General features: G+C 37.1%; 1 protein-coding gene across 5 annotated transcripts in view; it reads left to right on the top strand.

The window, feature by feature from the left end:
- Positions 1–23647, top strand: part of LOC126185043 (coiled-coil domain-containing protein 177-like) — a 318163-nt gene that overhangs the window by 150566 nt on the left and 143950 nt on the right. For 2 of the 5 annotated variants that reach the window (XM_049927791.1, XM_049927792.1), the window contains exon 2: positions 15225–15393. The exons of 1 other annotated variant lie outside the window; for it this stretch is intronic. In XM_049927791.1, the coding sequence (XP_049783748.1) occupies positions 15259–15393 (135 nt within the window). In that variant the 5' untranslated portion in view covers positions 15225–15258. Of the gene's footprint in view, positions 1–15224; positions 15394–23647 lie in introns of those variants that run through there. 2 more of the 5 variants (XM_049927794.1, XM_049927795.1) reach the window with 2 other exon arrangements.

Genomic DNA, 23647 nt, shown 5'->3' with positions numbered 1-23647 from the left:
TCTCTATCACACTGGAAACAGTGGACCTAGGGATGTTTAGGAGTGTGGAAATCTTGCGTAGAGACATATGACACAAGTGCACCCAATCAGCTGACCATGTTCGAAGTCCATGAATTCCGTGGAGTACCCCATTCTGCTCTCTCACGATGTCATATGACTACTGAGGTCTCTGACAGGGAGTACCTAGCAGTAGGTGGCAGCACAATGCACCTGATATTAAAAATGCATGTTCTTGGGTGTGTTCAGATACTTTTGATCACATAGTGTATCTCTGTGTTTGAATATGCATGCCTATACCAGGTTCTTTGGTGTTTCAGTGTATTTTCCTGTAGTTCACGTTTTATTTTTATTTTCTGTTTCCTGTTTGTCAAGTAGGTCACAAAAACTGACAATGGCTGGGAGAGCAGTGTGTTGATCACATGCCCCTCTATATCCACATCCGGTGATGCCTAAGGGCTGAGGATGATATGGTGGCTGGTCAGTACTGTTGGGCCTTCAAGGTCTGTTTGGACAGTGTTTGTTTGTCAAGTATGACGTGAACCATTTTAGCACAGTGCTTCCAATGCCATATACTTGGAGCTTGTCCAGCAATATGTTGTGGTCCACTATGGAAAAGGCTTTATTAAGTCTAAAAAGATGCCTGTGTTTGATTTTTGTTCATTGTTTGAAGGGCATTGTGTATAAAATTATAGATAGCACTAGTTGTTGTTTATTTTCCTGGATCTATGCTGAGTATCTCTGAGAATTTTGGTTTTCTCAAAAAATTTCATTAACCTATTATACATTACTTTTTCTATGATTTCACTAAAGCATGATAATGAGGCCATTATTACATAGTTTTCTGTATTTGATTTGTCTCCTTTCTTGTAAACAGGGACCAATTGTGCAATTTTTAAACAGCCTGGGATTGTCCTTGACAGAAAGGATGTATTGGCTATATCTGCATGAGGTAGTGAAGTGTTTCTAACACATTGCTTTATGATGCAGTCAGGAATACCATTAATTCCTGATGACATTTTCTTAAGAGTTAATGCAACATGGATGATCTCATCTGGAGAGGAACATGACTGCACTTTGTTTTTCTCTTTCTTTCTAGTATATGTTTTGTCACTGACTATTAAATTATTTGTGATATCTGCATAGTAACACCTAAATTTTTTTTCGATGTGTTGCAGATCAGCTACACTCTTGTTCTCATGGTTCAGAGTGAGATTTTCCATTTTAGGGGAAACTTAATTTGTTTCCTTCTTTATTATTTTCCATAGTGCTTGGCTTTTATTTGCTGATTGTTATTAACTTATCATTGGTCAGTTTTTTGCCTCACTTATCAATTTTATGTAGATTTTAATGTATTTCTGAATATAGCTGTTCAGCAGTGGGGGGTATGTTACTGTTTTTCCTATATCTGAGTATTTGTCTTTTCCTCACACTTGAGGTTCTGATACCTGTTGTTATACGTCTCTTTGCTTTTGAAGTTGTGCCTCTTATTACTTGTGTTTTGAAAGGGAATGATTTTAAAGCAATCGCTGAAGATGATAGAGAATTTCTCGAACCTGTTGTTGTTTTCGAGAGCAATCCGTCGTTTGCAGCACTTATCACTTTGTTAACACATGATCATGGAAATTGGTCATATCAGTGTGGAATAGTCATTTGTAAAATTTCTTCCTGCCTTGCTCCTGATAACAGGGAATTGAATGTTCCTGTATTATGTGTATTGAAACTTCTAGCTGTTACAGTTCTTTTGTAGTTCTGGGAAGGCAGCAAGTTGCTTTCGAAGGTAACAGTTTGAGCTTCACGATCACTAACGCTTGTACTTATACATTTTGCAGTATAGTTTGTATTCACGAATATCTGATGCAGGGCAGTGGCAGTAGTTTTTATGATTCTTGTTTGGATTGTTTTAAGTTGAAAGTATCTGTGACATTGAGTAGTAGCTCTTTTCTTTTGCTGGTTCCAAGAAAATCAGTGTTGAGGTCCCCCGACAGCACTATTGATTTCTTGTATATATGAAGCCTGTTTAGTACATATTCAAGCTTATTTAGTAATGACCAAAAATTTCCATTTGGGAGCAATATATTCAGGCTAAAACTGTATTTGCCTCATTGACTTCAATAAGTGCCAGCTGAAAATCCTTTTCCACACTGAGATGCTGAAACTTATTAATAGATTTATATTTTAAACCTAGATTTATGAAAATTACAGTACCTCCATTTTTATAACTGTTTCTACAGAAATAATTTGTATTATGTACTGCAGTGTAGAAAAGGAGACAATTTGGTCAACATTTAGCCAGTGCCCTGTAGTGCACAAAACACTGATAGAGTGGACTTCCGTATTTAGTAAAATCTCTAAATCTAAAATTTTGTTTGTTGTTGACTGAATGTTTTGATGACAAACAGAAAGACCTTTGCTGCTGCAATTTATTTGATTACCAGTACTGATTTTTACATTAAGTTCCCTAAGGGCATTTTTATTAACCCACTAACCTCATTCTTGCTTGGTAAGGATTTATCCATAAAAAAATCATGTGTGTGGGAGCCTGAAGTCTTTTTCTGAGTTGTTGGAGTCCAAATCTTTTCTTACAATGAACTGTGGATCACTTGTGCATAAGAGGGAGATGATTGATGTTTTGGTGAATGGAAAAGATGTGAAGATAGATCTGTTTTCTTTGATACTGTATGTCTTATCTCTGATTTCTTGACAATACATCTGCTTATTTTTTCCACCACAAGCTAATTCTCTAGCCCATTTGAGTGTAGTCCATGTCTAGTGTGGAATCTATGTCCTGTAGCACTGAGATCAACAGCTTCTATGTTTTCATACTGTGTGCATACTTTCGAGAGCAATCCATTGTTTGCAGCACTCATCACTTTGTTAACACATGATCATGGAGATTGGTCATATCGGTGTGGAATGGTCATTAATTGGACATTTGTGTGACAAAGTGTCCTAAACATTTTTTTAGTTTGGTGTTGTGTCTAGACAAGACAGCCTAGACACAATGAGAGGAAGCCGAAAGGCACGCGCTTAAACTCACGCAGGCTGGCGTGAGGTCTGAAACAGGATACGTAATGAATGCTATAAAGAAAAGTATGTAACTTCTGGAATACTTAACTTTAATCCACATTTGTAGAACATCGCTCTTGATGATACATTAATAGAATCTCAATATCACTTGAATACGGCGCCTTGCTAGGTCGTAGCAATTGTAGCTGAAGGCTATGCTAACTATCGTCTCGGCAAATGAGAGCGTAGTTGTCAGTGAACCATGGCTAGCAACGTCGGCTGTACAACTGGGACGAGTGCTAGTATGTCTCTCTAGACCTGCCGTGTGGTGGCGCTCGGTCTGCAATTACTGACAGTGGCGACACGCGGGTCCGTCGTATACTAGCGTACCGTGGCCGATCTAAAAGCTACCACCTAGCAAGTGTGGTGTCTGGTGGTGACACCACATTTGGCACTGGCTTTAGAGGTTTCATGTTTCATTTTTAAATACATCATTTGCTCGTTCAAACAGCACAACAAAGTCATTATCAGTTAAATTGCTGATGTCAGGCAAGTGGATGCGTTTTCCAGTTTCAGACGTGGGAGCACCAGGCTTAAAAATGCTGTTGCTTTTCTAACTATTGTCTCAGTGATCCAAGTAGCAATAATACGACCAAGACTGTCTGCAAGAAAAAATAAACTTTCTGTTTCTTTTTCGTTTTCTGACACGCTGGGGCTGTACAATGTTATGATTTTCACTGTGAATCTTCATTAAAAATTGGAGAATTGCATTTTTGTATGTCTTTTTTGTGTCATTTTTGAAGCTTAATATGTTTTTAGTACTGGTTAAGACCTCCTGTTTTCTTTTTCCTCACTGCTGTATGTCTGACTTGTTGGTCTTATTGGAGCTACTTTCAAGATTAGTAATGGTAAGGTTCATCTTGTCTGTTGAAATTACACTACAGTTTGTTGGGCTTTCCTGATGAATAGTGTGGATTTTGGATAGTTGCAACTTTTTGTGTTTATCTTTAAACATTTGTGCATCTTTAGTTAGTACAGAAATGATTTCTTCTTTGCTTCTTTCTTGCAGGTTTAATTTTGGGATGCAAAACTTCAAACACAGCCACATTTTTCCTTTGGGTCTGCTATTGTTCAGCTACTGTGAAACACTGTTTTACATTTTACATGCAATTCCTTTGATAGTTGACATTTTGCAATAACATTCATTTGTGTCTCTCCATACTTTGAACATTTTCTGTAGATGACATTGAGGGTATACTTTTGCACACTCTGACTCTCTTATCTGTCTTATATTTTTCAGTCATTTCAGTTATGGTATAACACAAAATGCATTTTTGATTGTCATACACAGTCCTAGTTTTACAAATCTGACACATCTCTATACTGTTATTAGTGAAATTTCTAGAACCAAGAATCTCACTGTTTGCATTCAGTTTAGACCACATGGTTATTGTGTTCCATAAATGTGACCCATCCTCCTGCAGTTGATAAATTCTTGTACTGAGACTATGATTGAGCCTTCTTAAAGGGCTGAAATGCTGGGGTGACTGACAATGCCTGTAACTGCTACATTGGGGAATCAGTTAAGTGCTTGATCAAGTCTTGATACTGTAGATGCCTCTGCTGCTGTTGTTGTTCATGTGAACAGGTTAAATGCTTGATCAAGACCTTAACTGTTGCTGCTGTTGTGACAGCTGTTGCTGTCAAAGATTAAGAAATGTGGCATCCATGGTAGCACTTGGTGAAGCAAAACCACAACCTCCTTGTCACCAAGGGTGTACCCTTTATTTCAGGCCACAGTGTTTATAGAGCATAAATAGCTTCTATAACAACAACATGAACTGCCAGCTAGTCCATGAACCAAACAGTAATAGTTATTGGCAAAGTATTCACTTAAGCCACAAATAGAATTTATTATAAAGTCATTTGTGAGTAGCAGAATGAAGTCAAAGTATGACTTAACTGGATAACATTTACCTCATAATCAAAGTTTTATATAGCCTAGAGGTGGTGGATACCACAAGTTTAGGATTCATAACACCAAAAAATCATTGCATTGTGGAGTCCACAGGCATAGGTGGGACAAATAAGAGTAACTGAGGCAGAGACTACTTTATATTTGGCTTTATCAGTTTTCATGTGACCAGCCTATGATACTGGCCTGCGGTATCAGCATTGTTCCTGCTGCAGGCACCATCACTGGACATGTGCACCATTAGACATATCAATAAGTCTTGGTCGCCCATCTGCCTGTCTGGCAAGGTTAGTAAACAACACATTCCAAAGATTGATATTGGCACACAAATATCATTAGTATCTTTTTCTGACTGTTGTTGGTTCAATTAAGATGTCATTTTATTTTGTAGTTCCCACTTGTGTGTAGTTTTGGCTGCATAACCATTTTAGGTGAGTGTAGTATTACCCATCAAATGGTTGTACTTATATCACAATCTAAATGTTTGTCTAGTCATACATTTATAAAATGTAGGTGTTGCTTGAATGTAATGTATCTATTCTCAAGACCATCTACAAAATCACCTCTCCCTTGAGCAGTTCTCGGGAACAGTTGAGCAACTCTGGGTAAATTCATACACTAATCAGCTGCTGAAAACCTCACAGCCTTTTGGGTAGATTAGATTAGATTAGATTTACTTTCATTCCAATTGATCCGTAGTGAGGAGGTCCTCCAGGATGTGGAACATGTCAGAAAAACAGCAATACGTGACAAATATTTACAACTCAAACAAATAAGCTAATGTACAATTCCTCAGGTCCCAAGTGGAATGATCGTCATTTAATGAACCCTACCCGTACAGGGACCAATGGCAGCTATGGGCATTGACTGTAAAAGTGATCAGCGGACGTTGTTTGTTGACTTCTGCGAAGTAAGTCTCAAGTGTGTGCTATTGCATAATGGCAACGTGTTACCATAGATTCCGATTGGGTATGCACCTTACGTGATAGAAACATATGGGTATATGAAAGAATCATTTTACAAATACTAATGCACTGAATTTAAAATAAAAAGTTTTTTAAATTTATTTATAAGGTAATAAACGTGTAATACAACTACTATAATACTTATTTACAACGAACACATTACTGTACTGAAATGGTGCAGAAGTTATATTGTACTTATATATATACAAACACACAAATCAGTTGGTTCTACTGAGAAATTCATCAATGGAGTAGAAGGAGTTGACCACCAATAAATCCTATAGGCTTCTCTTAAACTGAATTTCATTGGTTGTTAAGCTTTTTATGGCTGCTGGCAAGTTATTGAAAATGTGTGTTCCTGAATAATGCACACCTTTTTGTACAAGACTAAGTGACTTCAAATCCTTGTGAAGTTTTCATATTGTTCATAAATGATATCCCAGAACACATACCAAATGCCAGCTCCTTTCTGTATGCGGACGACACAAATATCCTGATAACCAGTAGAGGTGACACATTGCAAGATGCAGTTAATGAAACTACTTGTCATTTACAATTGTGGTTTGTAGCAAATAGACTACTCATAAATACTCAAAAAACTGTAAGCATGAACTTCCATACTAGACAAAATCTAACCCCCTTCAAGGCAGTTATAGTTGTTGGCAAAGATGACATTATGTACAAGCAGGACACCAAATTTCTTGGACTTACCATCAGTAACGCACTAAATTGGAAACCACATATTGAGGCATTGTCACAAAAGCTTAGTAAAACCTGCTATCTATTACGATCATTAAAAGACACAGCCAGTGTAGATACCTTGAAGCTGAAGCTGGTGTACCATGCCCTGTTTGAGTCTGTCTTGAGCTATGGCCTAATCTTCTGGGGAAAGAGCTCTGATTCTCTCACAGTTTTCAAGTTACAAAAACAAGTAGTAAGAATAATGAAATGTAAAACAAGAACTGAACACTGTAAACCACTATTTCAACAGTTAAAAATACTGCCACTGTCATACCTCTATATATTGGAACTAGCTTGTTTTACAGTACAGCACTTGGACACCCTCGACAGAAATGCTGACCGCCACACATATGACACCAGAAACAAAACACAGTTACAAATTATAGCCCACAACACAAAATTATATGTGAATGGTGTTAAATGTATGGGCATTAAAATATACAACCACCTCCCAACAGACATAAAAACAAGTAAAAACCGAAAAATAATGAGAACTAAATTAAAGGAATTGCTACTAAATCACTGTTTCTATTCCATACATGAATTTCTTGAAACAAAATTTTAATTACTTGCAATAAGCTGTTTATTCAGTTGTAGATGTTTCTACTTAGTAAGATAATTTAAGTATTGTATCTTATCTATATTCTGTCTGTATTTCATATAGGCCTATGTATTGTGCTATGTGAACTATGTACCACAATAATTTAATTACTTGTAATAAGCTATATATATACTTGTAGATATTTCTACTTAGTAAGATAATTTAACTATTGTTTGTTACTCATATTCTGTCTGTATCTCATATATGTATTCTGCTATGTGAACTATGTACCACAATATTTTAATTACTTGTAATAAGCTGTATATTCACTGGTAGATATTTCTACTTAGTAAGATAATTTAATTATTGTTTGTTACTCCTATTCTGTCTGTATCTCTTATATGTATTCTGCTATGTGCAGTACGCACCACTGTCATCTCTCATCACACACCACCTTTTTTGTATTTTGTCTATATATCCTGTATGTATTCTGCTATGTGAGTTATGTACCACTACTGTCATCTCTCATCATATATCATCTTAACATAATTTTCAAATTGACTTGTCCTATATCATGATGTGCTTTGCTGTACAAATTGTATGATCTACAGGACCAATAATAAATCAAATCAAATCAAATCAAGATTATTCTTATTTCTAGTCTTGATTCCATAAATTGAGCTGTTGGTTTGAAAAAGTGATATATTTTTAATGACAAATTTCATTAAAGAATAAATATATTGGGAAGCAGTAGTTAGTATCCCTAGTTCCCTAAACAGGCTTCTGCAGGATGTTCTTGAGTTCACACCACATATAACCCTTACTGCACGTTTTTGTGCCCAGAAAACTTTAGCTTGGCTTGATGAATTACCCCAAAAAATAATCTCATATCACATTATGGAATGAAAGTGAGCATAGTATGCCAGCTTTTTCATTTTTATATCCCCTATGTCTGACACAATTCGCATTGCAAATAGAGATTTGTTAAGATGCTTCAGAAGTTCTGTGGTATGCTTTTCCCAGTTGAATTTATTATCAAGCTGTAATCCCAAGAATTTAACACTGTCCACTTCTTCTATCTGCTTGTCCTCATATGTTAGGCATATACTCGTGGGACATCCAAGTTCTGAACTGCTTGTAGTGTGTTTTATCAAAGTTTATTGACAAGGAATTGGCTAGGAACCAGTGATTAATGTCCAAAAATATTTTATTAGCTGATCTTTCTAAGACTACACTTGATTTTCTATTTATTGCAATGTTTGTATCATCGGCAAACAAAACGAACCTGGCATCTGGTAATGTTACTGATGAAAGGTCATTGATATACACAAGAAAAAGTAAGGGCCCTAAAATGGAACCTTGTGGAACCCCACATGTAATTAGTTCTCAGTTGGATGATGCCTGATAGCTTGATACATGTCTCTTTCCTAATAACCCCCTTTGTTTCCTGCCAGAGATATAAGATTTGAACCATCTTGCAGCATTTCCTGTTACACTATAATATTCTAATTTACTTAAAAGGATATTGTGATTTACACAGTCAAATGCCTTTGACAGATCACAAAATATACCAGTTGCCTGCAATTTTTTATCTAATGAATTAAGCACATTTTCACTGTAAGTGTAGATAGCCTTCTCAATATCAGAACCCTTTAGAAATCCGAACTGTGACTTTGACAGTATGTTATTTGAGATAAGATGGTTATAAAGCCAACTGTACATTACTTTTTCTAAAATTTTTGAGAATGCTGGCAAAAGTGAAATTGGATAGAAATTTGATGCTATTTCCTTACCTCCCTTCTTAAACAGTGGCTTAACTTCAGCATATTTTAACCATTCAGGAAATATTCCACTGATAAACGACTGGTTACACAGATAGCTTAATATGTTACTTAACTCAGAATCACATTCTTTAATTAGCTTTGTTGATATTTCATCATACCCACGAGATGTTTTTGTTTTTAAGTATTTTATGATGGACACTATTTCTGCTGGGGTAGTGAGGGTCAAATTCATGTTATTGAAGTTACTTGAAATGTCTGGTCTGAGGTATTCCATAGCAGCATCTACAGAACCTGACAACTCCATCTTTTCAGTAACAGTTATGAAATGTTTGTTAAAAAGTTCTGCAACACTATACACATCCGTCACCAATGTATCATTTACTCTTAATGCTATTTGTCCCTCTTTATGTCTGGTTCTACTGGTCTCCTCCTTCACTATATCCCATATTGTCTTTATTTTGTTATCTGATATGACTATCTTTTCCTTGTAATATATTTGCTTTGAAGTCCATATTACAGTCTTTAATATTTTGCAGTATTTCTTGTAATGTACTATAGCATCAACATCAGAACTGTTTCGGATTGACAGATACAGTTTTCTTTTTGTTTTACAAGATACCAAGTCATTATAAAAAGTAAAGTGATATCTTGGAGTGTACCTGTTTCAAAACCTGGAAAAGACTGACCTAGACCATGTGGTTATCATAGTCTGTTCTTCACAAGCTGCATAGCAAAGACTTTAGAATGTATTATGAAATACCATCTCACCTGGATTCTGAAACCAGACAGTTCCTTATTCACCTCCAAAGTGGACCACAGGACATATTCTACTACTGCTAGTTTGGGCATGCTGGATGTTGAGGCCCTGTGATACCACTTAGAAATATAATGTCCATGAACACTTCTGTCAGTGGGGGTTCTGAGAACAGCTCCTTACTTTTTACAGTACTTTGTTTCTTGGCAATAGAGGAAGTCTTATGAGGCATCTTTGAGCAAGAGGATAATGTCTTTGAGCATTACCATGATTTTCATCTCAAGTGACAATATAATGAGCATGATAAGGGGACCAGTTAATGATCCATATACAGTGATGATTTTATGATATTTTACTGCTCCACAAATCCTGCAACAGCATTTCACCAATTGAATCTGAAGACCTGCAGACTGTAGACGTAAAAAAATGCACAGGTGTCAAGTTTTCTGCTGAGGAAACCCTGTACATCCATTTCCATCACTCACATGACATTTATCACCCATTTGTATTGAAAATTACAAACAAAATTGTGAGTGTTAAATTTTTTTTATTTCTCAGCCTAACCTGTTGATGGAAGACACTCTTTGTTGACAACCACAATAGGCTAAAAACTAGGTTCCTCCAGGCAGTTAACATCATTAAGTGTCTTGCCTCAGCTCTGGGGAGCACACCAGCTCCAGTATTATAAAGAATCTGTGCAGTTCTTAATCAACTATGGATGCCAGTTGCATGTATATGCAAATCTCATGTGTGTCTAAAAATTCTGGACACTGTCACTCTGAGAGGATTTGGCTAGCCGTAGAAGTGCCACTGCCAGCTCTTCTGCTAAGCTTCCTTACTCTACTACCTGAAGACCCCTTTCCTTTGTGTAGACAGCTTGAGTCCTTTATGAGAAGCCCCATCACCCATTCGTACATGTAGAGGAAAAGAGGAAATCAATAAATCTGAAACTAATGTGATCACAGAACCAGTGCTCTCTCTCTCTCTCTCTCTCTCTCTCTCACACACACACACACACACACACACACAGACAATTAGAGAGAGAGAGAGAGAGAGAGAGAGAGAGAGAGAGAGATTAGGATTTCCAGTTGTGAGCAGAAGGCAGGCATTTTATCCTACACAAGTACATGGGTGCCACATTCTGGGCCCATTATTTTGTTATAATTTGATGGGAGGATTTGAAACTGCTATGAACAAAGTCACACAATAATTAACACAAAAGTAAATCATTGGACTACAGTGAATTTACCAACAAAGAACTGTGACTGCACAGAGAAGTCCCAGTAGAAGGGTGAAATCTAGCTGTCTGATGAGATACATGCTGGAAACATTCAACTTTCAAGTAAAGCGTACTATCTAAAATAAAAAAATCTAGCCATGCTATGAACAAATAAACAAAATTAAACAGAACTCACAGTTACTCTGAATTTGATAAGCAATTGTGCAAATGAAATTAAGAAACACTGGACTGATGTTGAAAAGGATGAAAATATTTATTTAGTGATTATCTTCTTTTGTACTCTCTGTGCTTTCCTCACTCAATTTCAGTCAAATTATATAATTTTGAAGACTAGAAATGTCTGTTGGGGACATTTTTTTTGTTGACACATTAGTGTTAGAGTATTACTAGAAATACATTATTAGTGTTACCATTCTAATTGTTGTTGTTCGTTTGAGTAGCAGTAGTAGTAGTAGTAGTAGCAGTAGTAGTAGTAGTAGTGGTAGGAACAACAGCAGCCCTGGCTTCAGATGTTACATGACTACATTTTGACTTATGAGGTCTCGACAGTAATTCCATTGCACTGTTGCCGGTTACGTGAATGATACATTTATTTATTTATTTATTTATTTATTCTTTGCCCATGGACTCCAGCTGAAAATCCAGCTGAGAGTATTGGGTGTGTCATACAATAGCCTATTAATCTCAAACTTGATTTCATTATATATAAATGAAACAAATAATTAAACAGAAATAGTCCATAATCATACAAAAGTTTTACATGTTTCACATTATATGTACACACAAATCCAAACAACATACAGAAATGATAATTTTTAAAGGTACATTTCAGTAATGATATATTTCAACACCATCTTAGTATTCACTCAAACTGTATATACATTTCTCTGTAAGATATAGTTTCAAATGATTTTTAAAACATTTTAGATCTGTTTCTTTTTTAATGATTTTGGGGAGTTTATTAAAAAACCTTTTGCCTGCTTCTTCTGGGGCAGTCATAGACAGTTTTAGATTTCTGTTTATCACGTAGTAATTTTCATTTCCTCTTGTACCGTGTTTGTGTACATCTTTATTTAGGAGGTGTTTATCACTTGACCTTACCGCCATTATGCTTTGGTATATGTACAGTGAATATACTGTCATAATATTGTAGTGTACAAAAGCTTTCCTACAGGTCTGTCTTGGTGGTATTTTTGCAATGCATCTCACTGCCCTTTTCTGAATTGTGAATATTCTTTTTAGGTAGCCAGCTTGTGCATTTCCCCATATATGAAATGAATAAGACAAATGTGGGAAGACAAGTCCATAATACATTGATCTGAGGACTTTATCATCCACAGTCTTAGCTGTTTTATGCATGATGAAGATCTGTTTGTTTATCTTTTTACACAGTGCATCTATGTGCTCCCCCCATGCCAAATGTTTGTCTATTATAGTTCCTAGAAAATTTGTGCTGGTTACTTCTTTAATAGTCTTTCCATTTATATTAACATTTATATTATAATTTTCACTATGCTTGGTCTGAAATACTACAGTCATTGATTTAGACTGATTCATAAACAGGTTGTTTTGTGTTAAATATTTATTTGCATTTTCAATAGTCAGGAGTGCTTCCTTCTCAAGCTCCTCCTTTGTGTCAGCTGTGCAAATGATTGTTGTGTCATCAGCATACATTATAAGTTTCTGATTTATATAGCTAGGGAAGTCATTTACGTAGAGTATAAATAGTATTGGCCCAAGCACAGACCCTTGTGGCACACCGTGTTTAACTGTTTGCAATTCTGATCTGTAGTTTGTTATATTTCCCCCACTAGTATGTCTGATTTCTGTGCATTGTTTCCTATTTGTAATGTATGATTTAAGTATGTCATAGCATTTTCCTGTAATTCCATACTGACATAATTTCATCATTAATTTTGAGTGGTTCACACAATCAAAGGCCTTAGATAGGTCCATAAAAATCCCACAAGTCTTTTGTTGCCTGTCAAGTAAATTAAGAATGTGGTCAATTATATCTGTTGATGCTGTTTTTGTTGACTTCCCTTCTCTGATACCATGTTGTGATGAATGCAGTATACTGTACTTTGTTATAAAACTTACAATTCTATTCTTTATTATCATTTCATAGATTTTAGCAAATGTTGAGATCAATGATATTGGCCTGTAATTTCCTAATTCATCCCTGTTCCCTTTCTTAAATATTGGCTTCACTTTACTTACTTTCAGTGAATCTGGAAATATACCTTCTTCTATCGCAGCATTCAGCATGCGTGTCAATGGTTTTAATATACATTCCCTGCATTCCTTTATGAGATGTGCTGTGACACCATCCAAGCCAGATGAATGTTTAATTTTAAATTGTTTTATTACGTTTGACACTTCTGCATCTGTTGTAGGTATGAAAACCATAGTATGATTTGTATGTGGGGAGTTTAACAATTTACTTACTGCATTTGTTTTATTTTGACTTATTAATTCGTCTGCTATGGTAATATAATATCTGTTAAAAGTATTGGCTACTTCGAGAGGGTTTGCGTTGCTTTTCCCACTCATCAGTGGGCAGATGTCCTCTGCCCGATTTGTTACTTTTCCTCTCTCTTCATTAATGAACGACCATAAACCTTTTGAGTAGTTCTTTCCCTTATCTATAGACATCCTGATGAATGATGCTTTAGTTTCTCTGATAAAGCTACAGTACTCTTTCTTTTTTATTTTATACAGTATTTTATACAGTATTTTTTTGTTTGGAGAGGTCATAATACACTCTCAGGTTATTTATGGCATGGATTACTTCTCCAGTCACCCAGCTTTTCTTTTTTTGTTGCTGTTTGACAAGCCTTTTACTAACAGGACATGTAACATCATAATAATAATTGAATAAAGAATAAAACTGGTTCCATTTGGTGTTTGCATCTTTAGCTGCATATATTGTTTCCCAGTTTTCTGCCTCTAACATCTTCTTTAGCAGATTTATGTTATGTGGGTAGTTCTGTCTTCTCATCTCCCATATCTTCTGCACTGAATCACTAGTCTTTATATTTATGTCTATCATGATTGCAAAATTGTCTGCTAATCAAATAATGAAACTGAGGAAGAAGAGGAAGTGCATTCATCAGGTCTGTACTGCTGACCATCCACTACTCACTTCTAGGCCTCTTATTCTTGGGGTAACATGGATTATTCAGTTCTCACATAATTTCATCAGGAAATGATGCAAGCTTCATAAAGTATAGCCTTGACAAGTTTATGTTGAATTCTATCTGATGACATTGCCATATAGAAATGTGATGATTTCAGAATTACAGGGTGACCCAGAAGTCCATTAAAATTTGAAAATTAAATACTTCACAGAATAATGTAGGTAGAGAGCTACAAGTTAACACACTTGCTTGAAATGACATGGAGTTCTACTGAAAGCAAAAACAGAGCACAAAATTACCAGCAGATGTTGCTTCATATGATACAAAAGCAATAATTAGCTTGCAAATTGATTTTTATCACAGGCAATGTTCTTTATAACAAATGCTCAGCACATCGGCTGTTATTCATCAACAATACCAGTAGTTGAGGGACAATATTGTGAACAGCACTTTACAGCATATCAGTAGGTATGGTGGGAAATTGTCATCAGATGTTGTCTTTTAGCGTCCCTAGTGAGGTCAGAGGATCATGGCAAACTTGTGACTTCAGGTAACCCCACAACTAAAAATGAGATGAACTGAGGTCCAGGAACCTGGGAGGCCAGGCATGACAGAAGTGGCTGCTCAGGCATATTAACCTCATGAAACAATGTGCACAAGAGATGTTTCACACATGTAGCAATATGGGGTGGAGTGCCATCCTGCATAAAAGTCGTACGTTCCAGCAGGTGTTTGTCAGCCAGGCTAGAGATGATGTACTTCTGTAACATTTGGTGTACCTCGCACCCATCACACTGGCTGTTTGAAAAGCAGCACACCACAGTCCAGTGCCATTTTTTGGCTGTATTTTACTCTCATTTTTGGTTTTAATAAACCCCCACATTATTTCAGGCATTTGTAAAAACACACACACACACACACACACACACACACACACACACACACACACACACAAATCATAATATTATAGAACTTTCAGCATTTAGAAGGAGAACTACACAAAAATATGTTAAAGGAACCTTATATATTTTTAAAAAGATTTTGTTTGTAATGAGAAAACTATCTGTTTATTTTTCAGAATTTCATGTACCACTTTTATTCTACAATAAGTAATGATGAAGACTAAGCCACTAGATGAACCACTGCAGCTGAACTTGTATAATTTTGATGATAATTCTGCCAGAAACTGTCCCTACGTACTGACCAGCCCACGCTCACTGGAAGCGTGCCGCAAAGCTGGCTGTAAGGTAATTTTTGTGTGTGTAAACCCACATTTAGATAATGGATCTCATTGTGAAAACTGTGAATTGTATCTGGAAAAGAAAGATTATTTATGTACAACATTAACTGAAAATCATTCCATAAATTTTTAAAATTTTGTCTACTAAAATCTGTGTTGAAAACAATATTATGATTAGCAATTGCTGATTAAATTATGATATATTGATAGAGTTCTACGATATCTTAGGAATATTTCCACAAAAAGAGTAATGGTATGATGAATAAAAGATATTAGAGGGCAATCTTATTTGTACGGGGTACATAGTGCCCTCTAAATGATCACTTTAAATGACTGTAAAGGGCAGTTGTGAATTATTGTCTGTTTAAGTGATGATCTATGAGTGATTACTGTCTCATCAATGCCTATGGTGCTATATAATCAAGTTATGAAGTTTGAATACAGTTGACTGTTGGGATTTATTGTTTGACATATCATGAACATGCAGACGACAAGAAAACAGCGACACTATCACAATGGCGTGTGGGGAAGGGAGCATGGGTGTGCATGTGTGCATATGCATGTAGTATTTGGGCTGAAGAGAAACATATGAGTTTTAAATGTGATAGTGGACCACAAAACGTGCCATCAGGATGGAGCAGCAGACCTTCAGCCACATAATGTTTGACCATCGATGTACGTGAGTCATTACCTGACAGTTTGCCAGCATATCATCCATATCTGTGTCGGTTTCAGCATTATACTCTTATTAAAATATGCATCTGGCTACTGTTGACCTATAAATATAAGCAGTTGCATGTTATTTATACTAATCAACCTTCCCAATAGGTGAACATTGTTTCCCTGAGTGCAGAGACTGATGCCATTCTGGATGAAAGTCTGATATGATTGTCCAAGTCACCATTGGGTATTATCTCTGTTATTATGAATTGTAGATTTTCTCAACAAGGACTGCTACATAAGGGAAGATGAAGAATCATAAGTGACACTCTTCCTTCAGCACCTTCCTGTAGCTGCATACAATGGGACAAGGCTTATCCACATACTGGATGAACCATTCAAGACAGCTTCTCTTCAGAACCACATACTACAGCTTCTTCCCTGGCTTCCCCATTCACTTGACTCAATGCCGGTTGGTCACACCTAGGATTCATTAGTTTGTGTGTGATGCTCATCCAATACCCCATACAGTTGAAATCAGGATTTGGACAGAAGTCATGTGGAAACATCTTCCTCTGTGAAATTTTTCTGTGCATTAATAATTTATTTGTATGATTATATATCATACACAGGTTAATTTTTTATAAATCCCTCATGGCCATGCAGTTTTCACAAGCATTAGCATACATTTAACTCAGTCAACAAAGACCAAAAAAGGTTGCTGTGGGAAAAAAGTTCATGTAGTCGCAAACTTTTGGACAGTGTTACGGGGAGTCTCATGAACAACATACTAAAAATCCTGACTGGTGGTGTATGTGCATATGTAGGGGTGGTGTTTAACAGTCACTGTTTTATGTTTTTCTTGGAAATCTAAAAAACAATGGCTTCTAGCAAAAATGTTTCCCAGTACAAAATTAAACTGCACTAAATTTCCTGCAAAACAGGTACCATTCATTTTTTCACTACAACTAATATTTTCTATGTTGCAGGGGATGGAAAAATTGCAGATTATTAAGAATAGTGTTTTAATGGTATAAAATTTATGTTTATTGTTTAATGAAATTGGTTAAAAAGAAATATTAAATGTCTGTACCACATCCAAATGCAGGATAACTGCATTAAGAGATAAATTGTGTTCTGGTAGTGTAACAAGGTGAGTGGGGGGTGAGGGGTGAGGTTAAAAGCATGAAGGAAGAAAGGTTGCTGGATTGTGGTGCACTTCCCTCCTTCACAGGTCTGCAAATTGAAGGGCGAGAAGCCAATTCCCGTTCTCTCTTCTCCACTACATCACAAAAAGAAACCACAGGGTGTTTCACAAAAGTTATACTGACCCATGCTCAGCTTGCCCCATGAATGACTGGTGAAACAGTGTGCACACATGTCTGGGGTAGTTTGTTTTCGACACAGTGCATTAACACAACATGGACTACAGATATGAATTGCTAATAATACTAGTACAAGAAATGTGTAAGGGTAGAATCTACGTAAATCTCTACACTCTGTTCTACACTGCTAGAGGGGAAATTGATCCTTAGTCATCCTGTACAGCAGTGGCAGCATTCTTCCAGAAAAGGCAGCTTCCTCCACCACAAGTACTGCTTGCTTTTCAGTTTACAGACAAACTGTACCTTCCCAGCATTTCCTGTCAAACAGTTCTCAAGGTAGGTAGATAAAATAACTTCCTTGAGCTCTTGTTTATATAGTCAAGTTATTTTCAGTTTATTAAGTGAGTACTTATTTGTAATTGTTGTGTGAGCTTTCATGTAAAGTAAGAGTGATATTATCAGCCACCTAGGTAGTTTTGATGGGGAAGCGATTCTATTGGTAAATGTGACATCTTGCTGCTGTCTGTTACTGACTGTATGTTTATAAAGCTCTGTAACTGTGTTGTGGTCACTTGGTGGTGAATTAGTTAATGATCAGAAAGTTACTACACTTCTCTCACAATTAATTGTGTTACTGATGTTGTTGTTGTTGTGGTCTTCAGTCCTGAGACTGGTTTGATGCAGCTCTCCATGCTATTCTATCCTGTGCAAGCTCCTTCATCTCCCAGTACCTACTGCATCCTACAGCCTTCTGAATCTGCTTAGTGTATTCATCTCTTGGTCTCCCTCTATGATTTTTACCCTCCATGCCGCCCTCCAATGCTAAATTTTTGATCCCTTGATGCCTCAGAATATGTCCTACCAACCGATCCCTTCTTCTAGTCAAGTTGTGCCACAAACTTCTCTTCTCCCCAATCCTATTCAATACCTCCTCATTAGTTACGTGATCTACCCACCTGATCTTCAACATTCTTCTGTAGCACCACATTTCTTCTATCCTCTTCTTGTCCAAACTATTTATCGTCCATGTTTCACTTCCGTACATGGCTACTCTCCATAGAAATACTTTCAGAAACAACTTCCTGACACTTAAATCTATACTCGATGTTAACAAATTTCTCTTCTTCAGAAACGCTTTCCTTGCCATTGCCAGTCTACATTTTATATCCTCTCTACTTCGACCATCATCAGTTATTTTGCTCCCCAAATAGCAAAACTCCTTTACTACTTTAAGTGTCTCATTTCCTAATCTAATTCCCTCAGCATTGACCGACTTAATTCGACTACATTCCCTTATCCTCGTTTTGCTTTTGTTGATGTTCATCTTATATCCTCCTTTCAAGACATTGTCGATTCCATTCAACTGCTCTTCCAAGTCCTTTGCTGTCTCTGACAGAATTACAATGTCATCAGCGAACCTCAAAGTTTTTATTTCTTCTCCATGGATTTTAATACCTACTCCAAATTTTTCTTTTGTTTCCTTTACTGCTTGCTCAATATACAGATTGAATAACATCGGGGAGAGGCTGCAACCCTGTCTCACTCCCTTCCCAAACACTGCTTCTCTTTCATGCCCCTCGACTCTTATAACTGCCATCTGGTTTCTGTACAAATTGTAAATAGCCTTTCGCTCCCTGTATTTTACCCATGCCAGCTTTAGAATTTGAAAGAGAGTATTCCAGTCAACATTGTCATAAGCTTTCACTAAATCTACAAATGCTAGAAACATAGGTTTGCCTTTCCTTAATCTTTCTTCTAAGATAAGTCGTAAGGTCAGTATTGCCTCACGTGTTCCAACATTTCTATGGAATCCAAACTGATCTTCCCCGAGGCCGGCTTCTACCAGTTTTTCCATTCATCTGTAAAGAATTCGCGTTAGTATTTTGTCGCTGTGACTTATTAAACTGATAGTTTGGTAATTTTCACATCTGTCAACACCTGCTTTCTTTGGGATTGGAATTATTATATTCTTCTTGAAGTCTGAGGGTATTTCGCCTGTCTCGTACATCTTGCTCACCAGATGGTAGAGTTTTGTCAGGGCTGGCTCTCCCAAGGCCGTCAGTAGTTCTAATGGAATGTTGTCTACTCCCAGGGCCTTGTTTTGACTCAGGTCTTTCAGTGCTCTGTCAAACTCTTCACGCAGTATCATATCTCCCATTTCATCTTCATCTACATCCTCTTCCATTTCCATAATATTGTCCTCAAGTACATCGCCCTTGTATAGACCCTCTATATACACCTTCCACCTTTCTGCTTTCCCTTTGCTTAGAACTGGGTTTCCATCTGAGCTCTTGATGTTCATACAAGTGGTTCTCTTATCTCCAAAGGTCTCTTTAATTTTCCTGTAGGCAGTATCTATCTTACCCCTAGTGAGATGAGCCTCTACATCCTTACATTTGTCCTCTAGCCATGCCTGCTTAGCCATTTTGCACTTCCTGTTGATCTCATTTTTGGGACATTTGCATTCCTTTTTGCCTGCTTCATTTACTGCATTTTTATATTTTCTCCTTTCATCAATTAAATTCAATATTTCTTCTGTTACCCAAGGATTTCTACTAGCCCTCGTCTTTTTACCTACTTGATCCTCTGCTGCCTCCACTACTTCATCCCTCAGAGCTACCCATTCTTCTTCTACTGTATTTCTTTCCCCCATTCCTGCCAATTGTTCCCTTATTCTCTCCCTGAAATTCTGTACAACCTCTGGTTCAGTCAGTTTATCCAGGTCCCATCTCCTTGAATTCCCACCTTTTTGCAATTTCTTCAGTTTTAATCTACAGTTCATAACCAATAGATTGTGGTCAGAGTCCACATCTGCCCCTGGAAATGTCTTACAATTTAAAACCTGGTTCCTAAATCTCTGTCTTACCATTATACAATGTGTCTGATACCTTTTAGTATCTCCTGGATTCTTCCCTAAAATCTTCTTTTATGATTCTTCTTACTGATAGACTGCATAAATCTCTTCAACTTGGCACCTGTAGAGTGGGCTGAGTGGAGCCACTTTCCACATATCCACAGTATGTCTTGCAAGTCGTCTGTCAATATTTGTGATGGAATGGGACTGATAATGATCAAATTTAGAACAGTAATCTGTTGTGATGGACTGCTTGACTTATGTTGAAATATTTGAAGTTATGTAATACCTAGATGACCTCATTTTATTACAGAGGGAGCCAACTGAAGCCTCTGGACCTCTTCAGATGTTAGGAGAATGAGGCTGGGGTGATACATTCAGTACCCCTCATGCTGGGAAAAGTATTCCAACCACTGACAGTGGAGACAATGAAATAAACATTGTCAAATACATTTCACCAGTATGTTACACATAGGACAGGCTCTTTGGCATGGCAGACAGTTGATAGCTCCAGCTGCAGAACATTTTTACACAATAGTTCATTTAATAACTGTAAATAAATACTCACTTAATAAACTGAAAATAACTTGACTGTTTTAACACAAACCCCATGAAGTCTACTCATAGGAGAGAACTGGACTGGAAATGCTGGGAACGTATAGTCTGTAAACTGAAAAGGAGCAGTAATTGTGGTGCCCCACCTGATTCTGCTGCGATAGTTCTATAGTCATTAGAAAAAAGCCTACAGTCAGTAGCACGTAAATACCCAGATCATGCAATGTTAGTTGGAGGCGCCTTTAACGTACTGTATTTTACGGACTATAAGACACACTTTTTTCTTCAAAAAATTGCCTCCAAAATTCATATGTATCTTATACTCAAAATTAATATAAAAATGTCCAGTGTTTCATTTAGAATTCCTGCCAGTCTTAAAAATGGCCATATATTCGATACCATAGGAAGGCTATCTCTATCTGCCAATATTGAATTCAATTGGCAGCAGCAGTGCACTGATGCACCAATCATGAGTTGCGGGCATTCACAAGCTTGTTAACACTGTCTCCCCCCTGTCCCACCATCCCAAATCCAGAACACTGTCTAGCCTATGATGTGTCATTGAAGTCTACAGTGCCAGTAAAGCTGAATTGAAAGTGATTTGTGCTATCAGTAACAGTTCAATATCTTTGTTTGTAGCTAGTTTTGTAATGGAAAAAAGTAAAAGGTATTCATATGATATGGGCTGTAAATTGAAAGTCATAGCATATACAGAAGAACATGGAAACAGAGCAGCTGAGCAACATTTTGGCCCTCCACCAACAGAAAGGAAAGCATTCGTGATTGGTGGGCTAGTAAAGAACTGAAAAAAAATGAGGAAGATTAAATGTGCAAATAGAGGACTGATTGCAAAATGGCCAAAACTAGAAGATGACATATTGAAATGGATTCAAGGACACCATCAAAACGGCATTGGAATTAATACAAAAATGATTCAAATACACGCTTGTAAGCTACTGCTCCATAGCAGACTTTAAGGGTGGACCAAGCGAGATGGCACAGTGGTTTGCACACTGGACTCGCATTCGGGAGGACAACAGTTCAAACCTGTGTCCAGCCATCCTGATTTAAGTTTTTTGTGATTTCTCTAAATTGCTTCAGGAAAATGCCAAAATGGTTCCTTTGAAAGGGCATGGCTGGTTTCATTCTCCATCTTTCCCTAATCCAAGCTTGTGCTCCATCCCTAATGACCACATTGTCAATGGGACGTTAAACACTAATCTCCTCCTCCTCCTCCTTTTAAGAGTGAAGTTGGCTGGAGCTACTGGTTTATGAAACATCATAGACTTAGCATGTGAACCAAAACTGAAAAATGCCATGAGAGTAAATATTATCTTTCCATCATTTTATTATTCAACATTGAAACAAAATCAGTGTTGAACTAAGCCAAATAGCAAATATGGATGAACTCCTCTGACATTTGATATGCCGAGTAACAGAACTGTTGCCATTAGAGGTGCTAAAACTGTAACTATAAAAACAAGTGGACATGAAAAAATGTGCTACACTGTTGTCCTTTCATGTTGTGCTGATGGTACTAAACTTAATCCAGTGCACATTTTCAAGCACAAAATAATGCCAAAACCTTCTGAAATACCACCAGATGTTGTTGTTCACATACATGACAAGGGTTGGGTGGACGATGCTGGTATAAAATTGTGAATTAACAGATTGTGGAAGAGAAGGAAAGGTGCTTTATTGAAGAAGGGTTCTGTTATTGTGCTTGCTCAGATTTCCGGAAAGTGTTTGACACGGTGCCCCATTGCAGGCTGTTAAAGAAGGCACGAACATATGCAATAGGTTCACAGATATGTGAGTGGCTCAAAGACTGCTTAAGTTATAGAACCCAGTCTGTTGTCATCAACGGCAAGTATTCATCAGAGATAAGGGTATGATCAGTAATGCCCCAGGAAAGTGTGATAAGACTGCTATTATTTTCTGTATAAATAAATGATTTGGCAGATAGGGTGGACAGCAATCTGTGTTTGTTTGCTGATGATGCTGTGGTGAATGGTAAGGTGTCGGAGTTGAGCTACTATAGGAGGATACAAGACGACTTAGAAAAAATTTCTAGTTGCTGTGATGAATGACAGTTGGCTCTAAATGTAGAAAAATGTAAGTTAATGTGGATGAGTAGCAGAAAAAAAACCTGTAAAGTTCAGATATAGCATTAACAGTGTTGTGCAGTCATGTCATTTAAATATCTGGCCACAATGTTGCAAAGCAGTATGAAATGGAACAAGCATGTGAGGATTATGATAGGGAAGGCAAATGGTCACGTGCAGTTTATTGGGAGAATTCTAGGAAAGTGCAGTTCATTTGTCAAGGAGACAACATGTAGGGTGCTAGTACAACTTATTCTTGGGTACTGCTCAAGTGTTTGGGATCCACACTAGGTCAGATTGAAGGAAGATGTCAAAGCAATTCAGAGGCAGGCTACTAAATCTGTTACTGGTAGGTTTGAACAGCACACAAGTGCTACGGACATGCTTCAGGAACTCAGATGGGAATCCCTGGAGGATAGGCAACTTTCTTTCTGAAGTATGCTTTTGAGAAAATTTAGGGAACTGGCAGTTGAAGTTGTCTACAGAATGATTCTACTGCAGCCAATGTACATTGTGCATAAGGACCATGTGGACAAGAGATAAGAAATTAGGGCTCATACAGAGGCACACAGACAGTCATTTTCTCCTTTCCCTACCTGCAAGTTTAACAGGAGAGGAAGTGACTAGTAGTGGTATGGGGTTCTTTCTGCCACTCACCGTGCAGTGGATTATGGAGTATCTATGTAGAAGTAGATGTAGATGGGGGAAGTAGCCTTTTCCAGAAGAACACTGCAGTTGCTTTACAGGATGAATACGAATCAA

The sequence above is a fragment of the Schistocerca cancellata genome, chromosome 4 (assembly GCF_023864275.1).
Source record: "Schistocerca cancellata isolate TAMUIC-IGC-003103 chromosome 4, iqSchCanc2.1, whole genome shotgun sequence".
NCBI lineage: Eukaryota > Metazoa > Arthropoda > Insecta > Orthoptera > Acrididae > Schistocerca > Schistocerca cancellata.
Note: the sequence above shows the minus strand (reverse complement) of the source record. Positions and strands in the feature narration are given on the sequence as shown.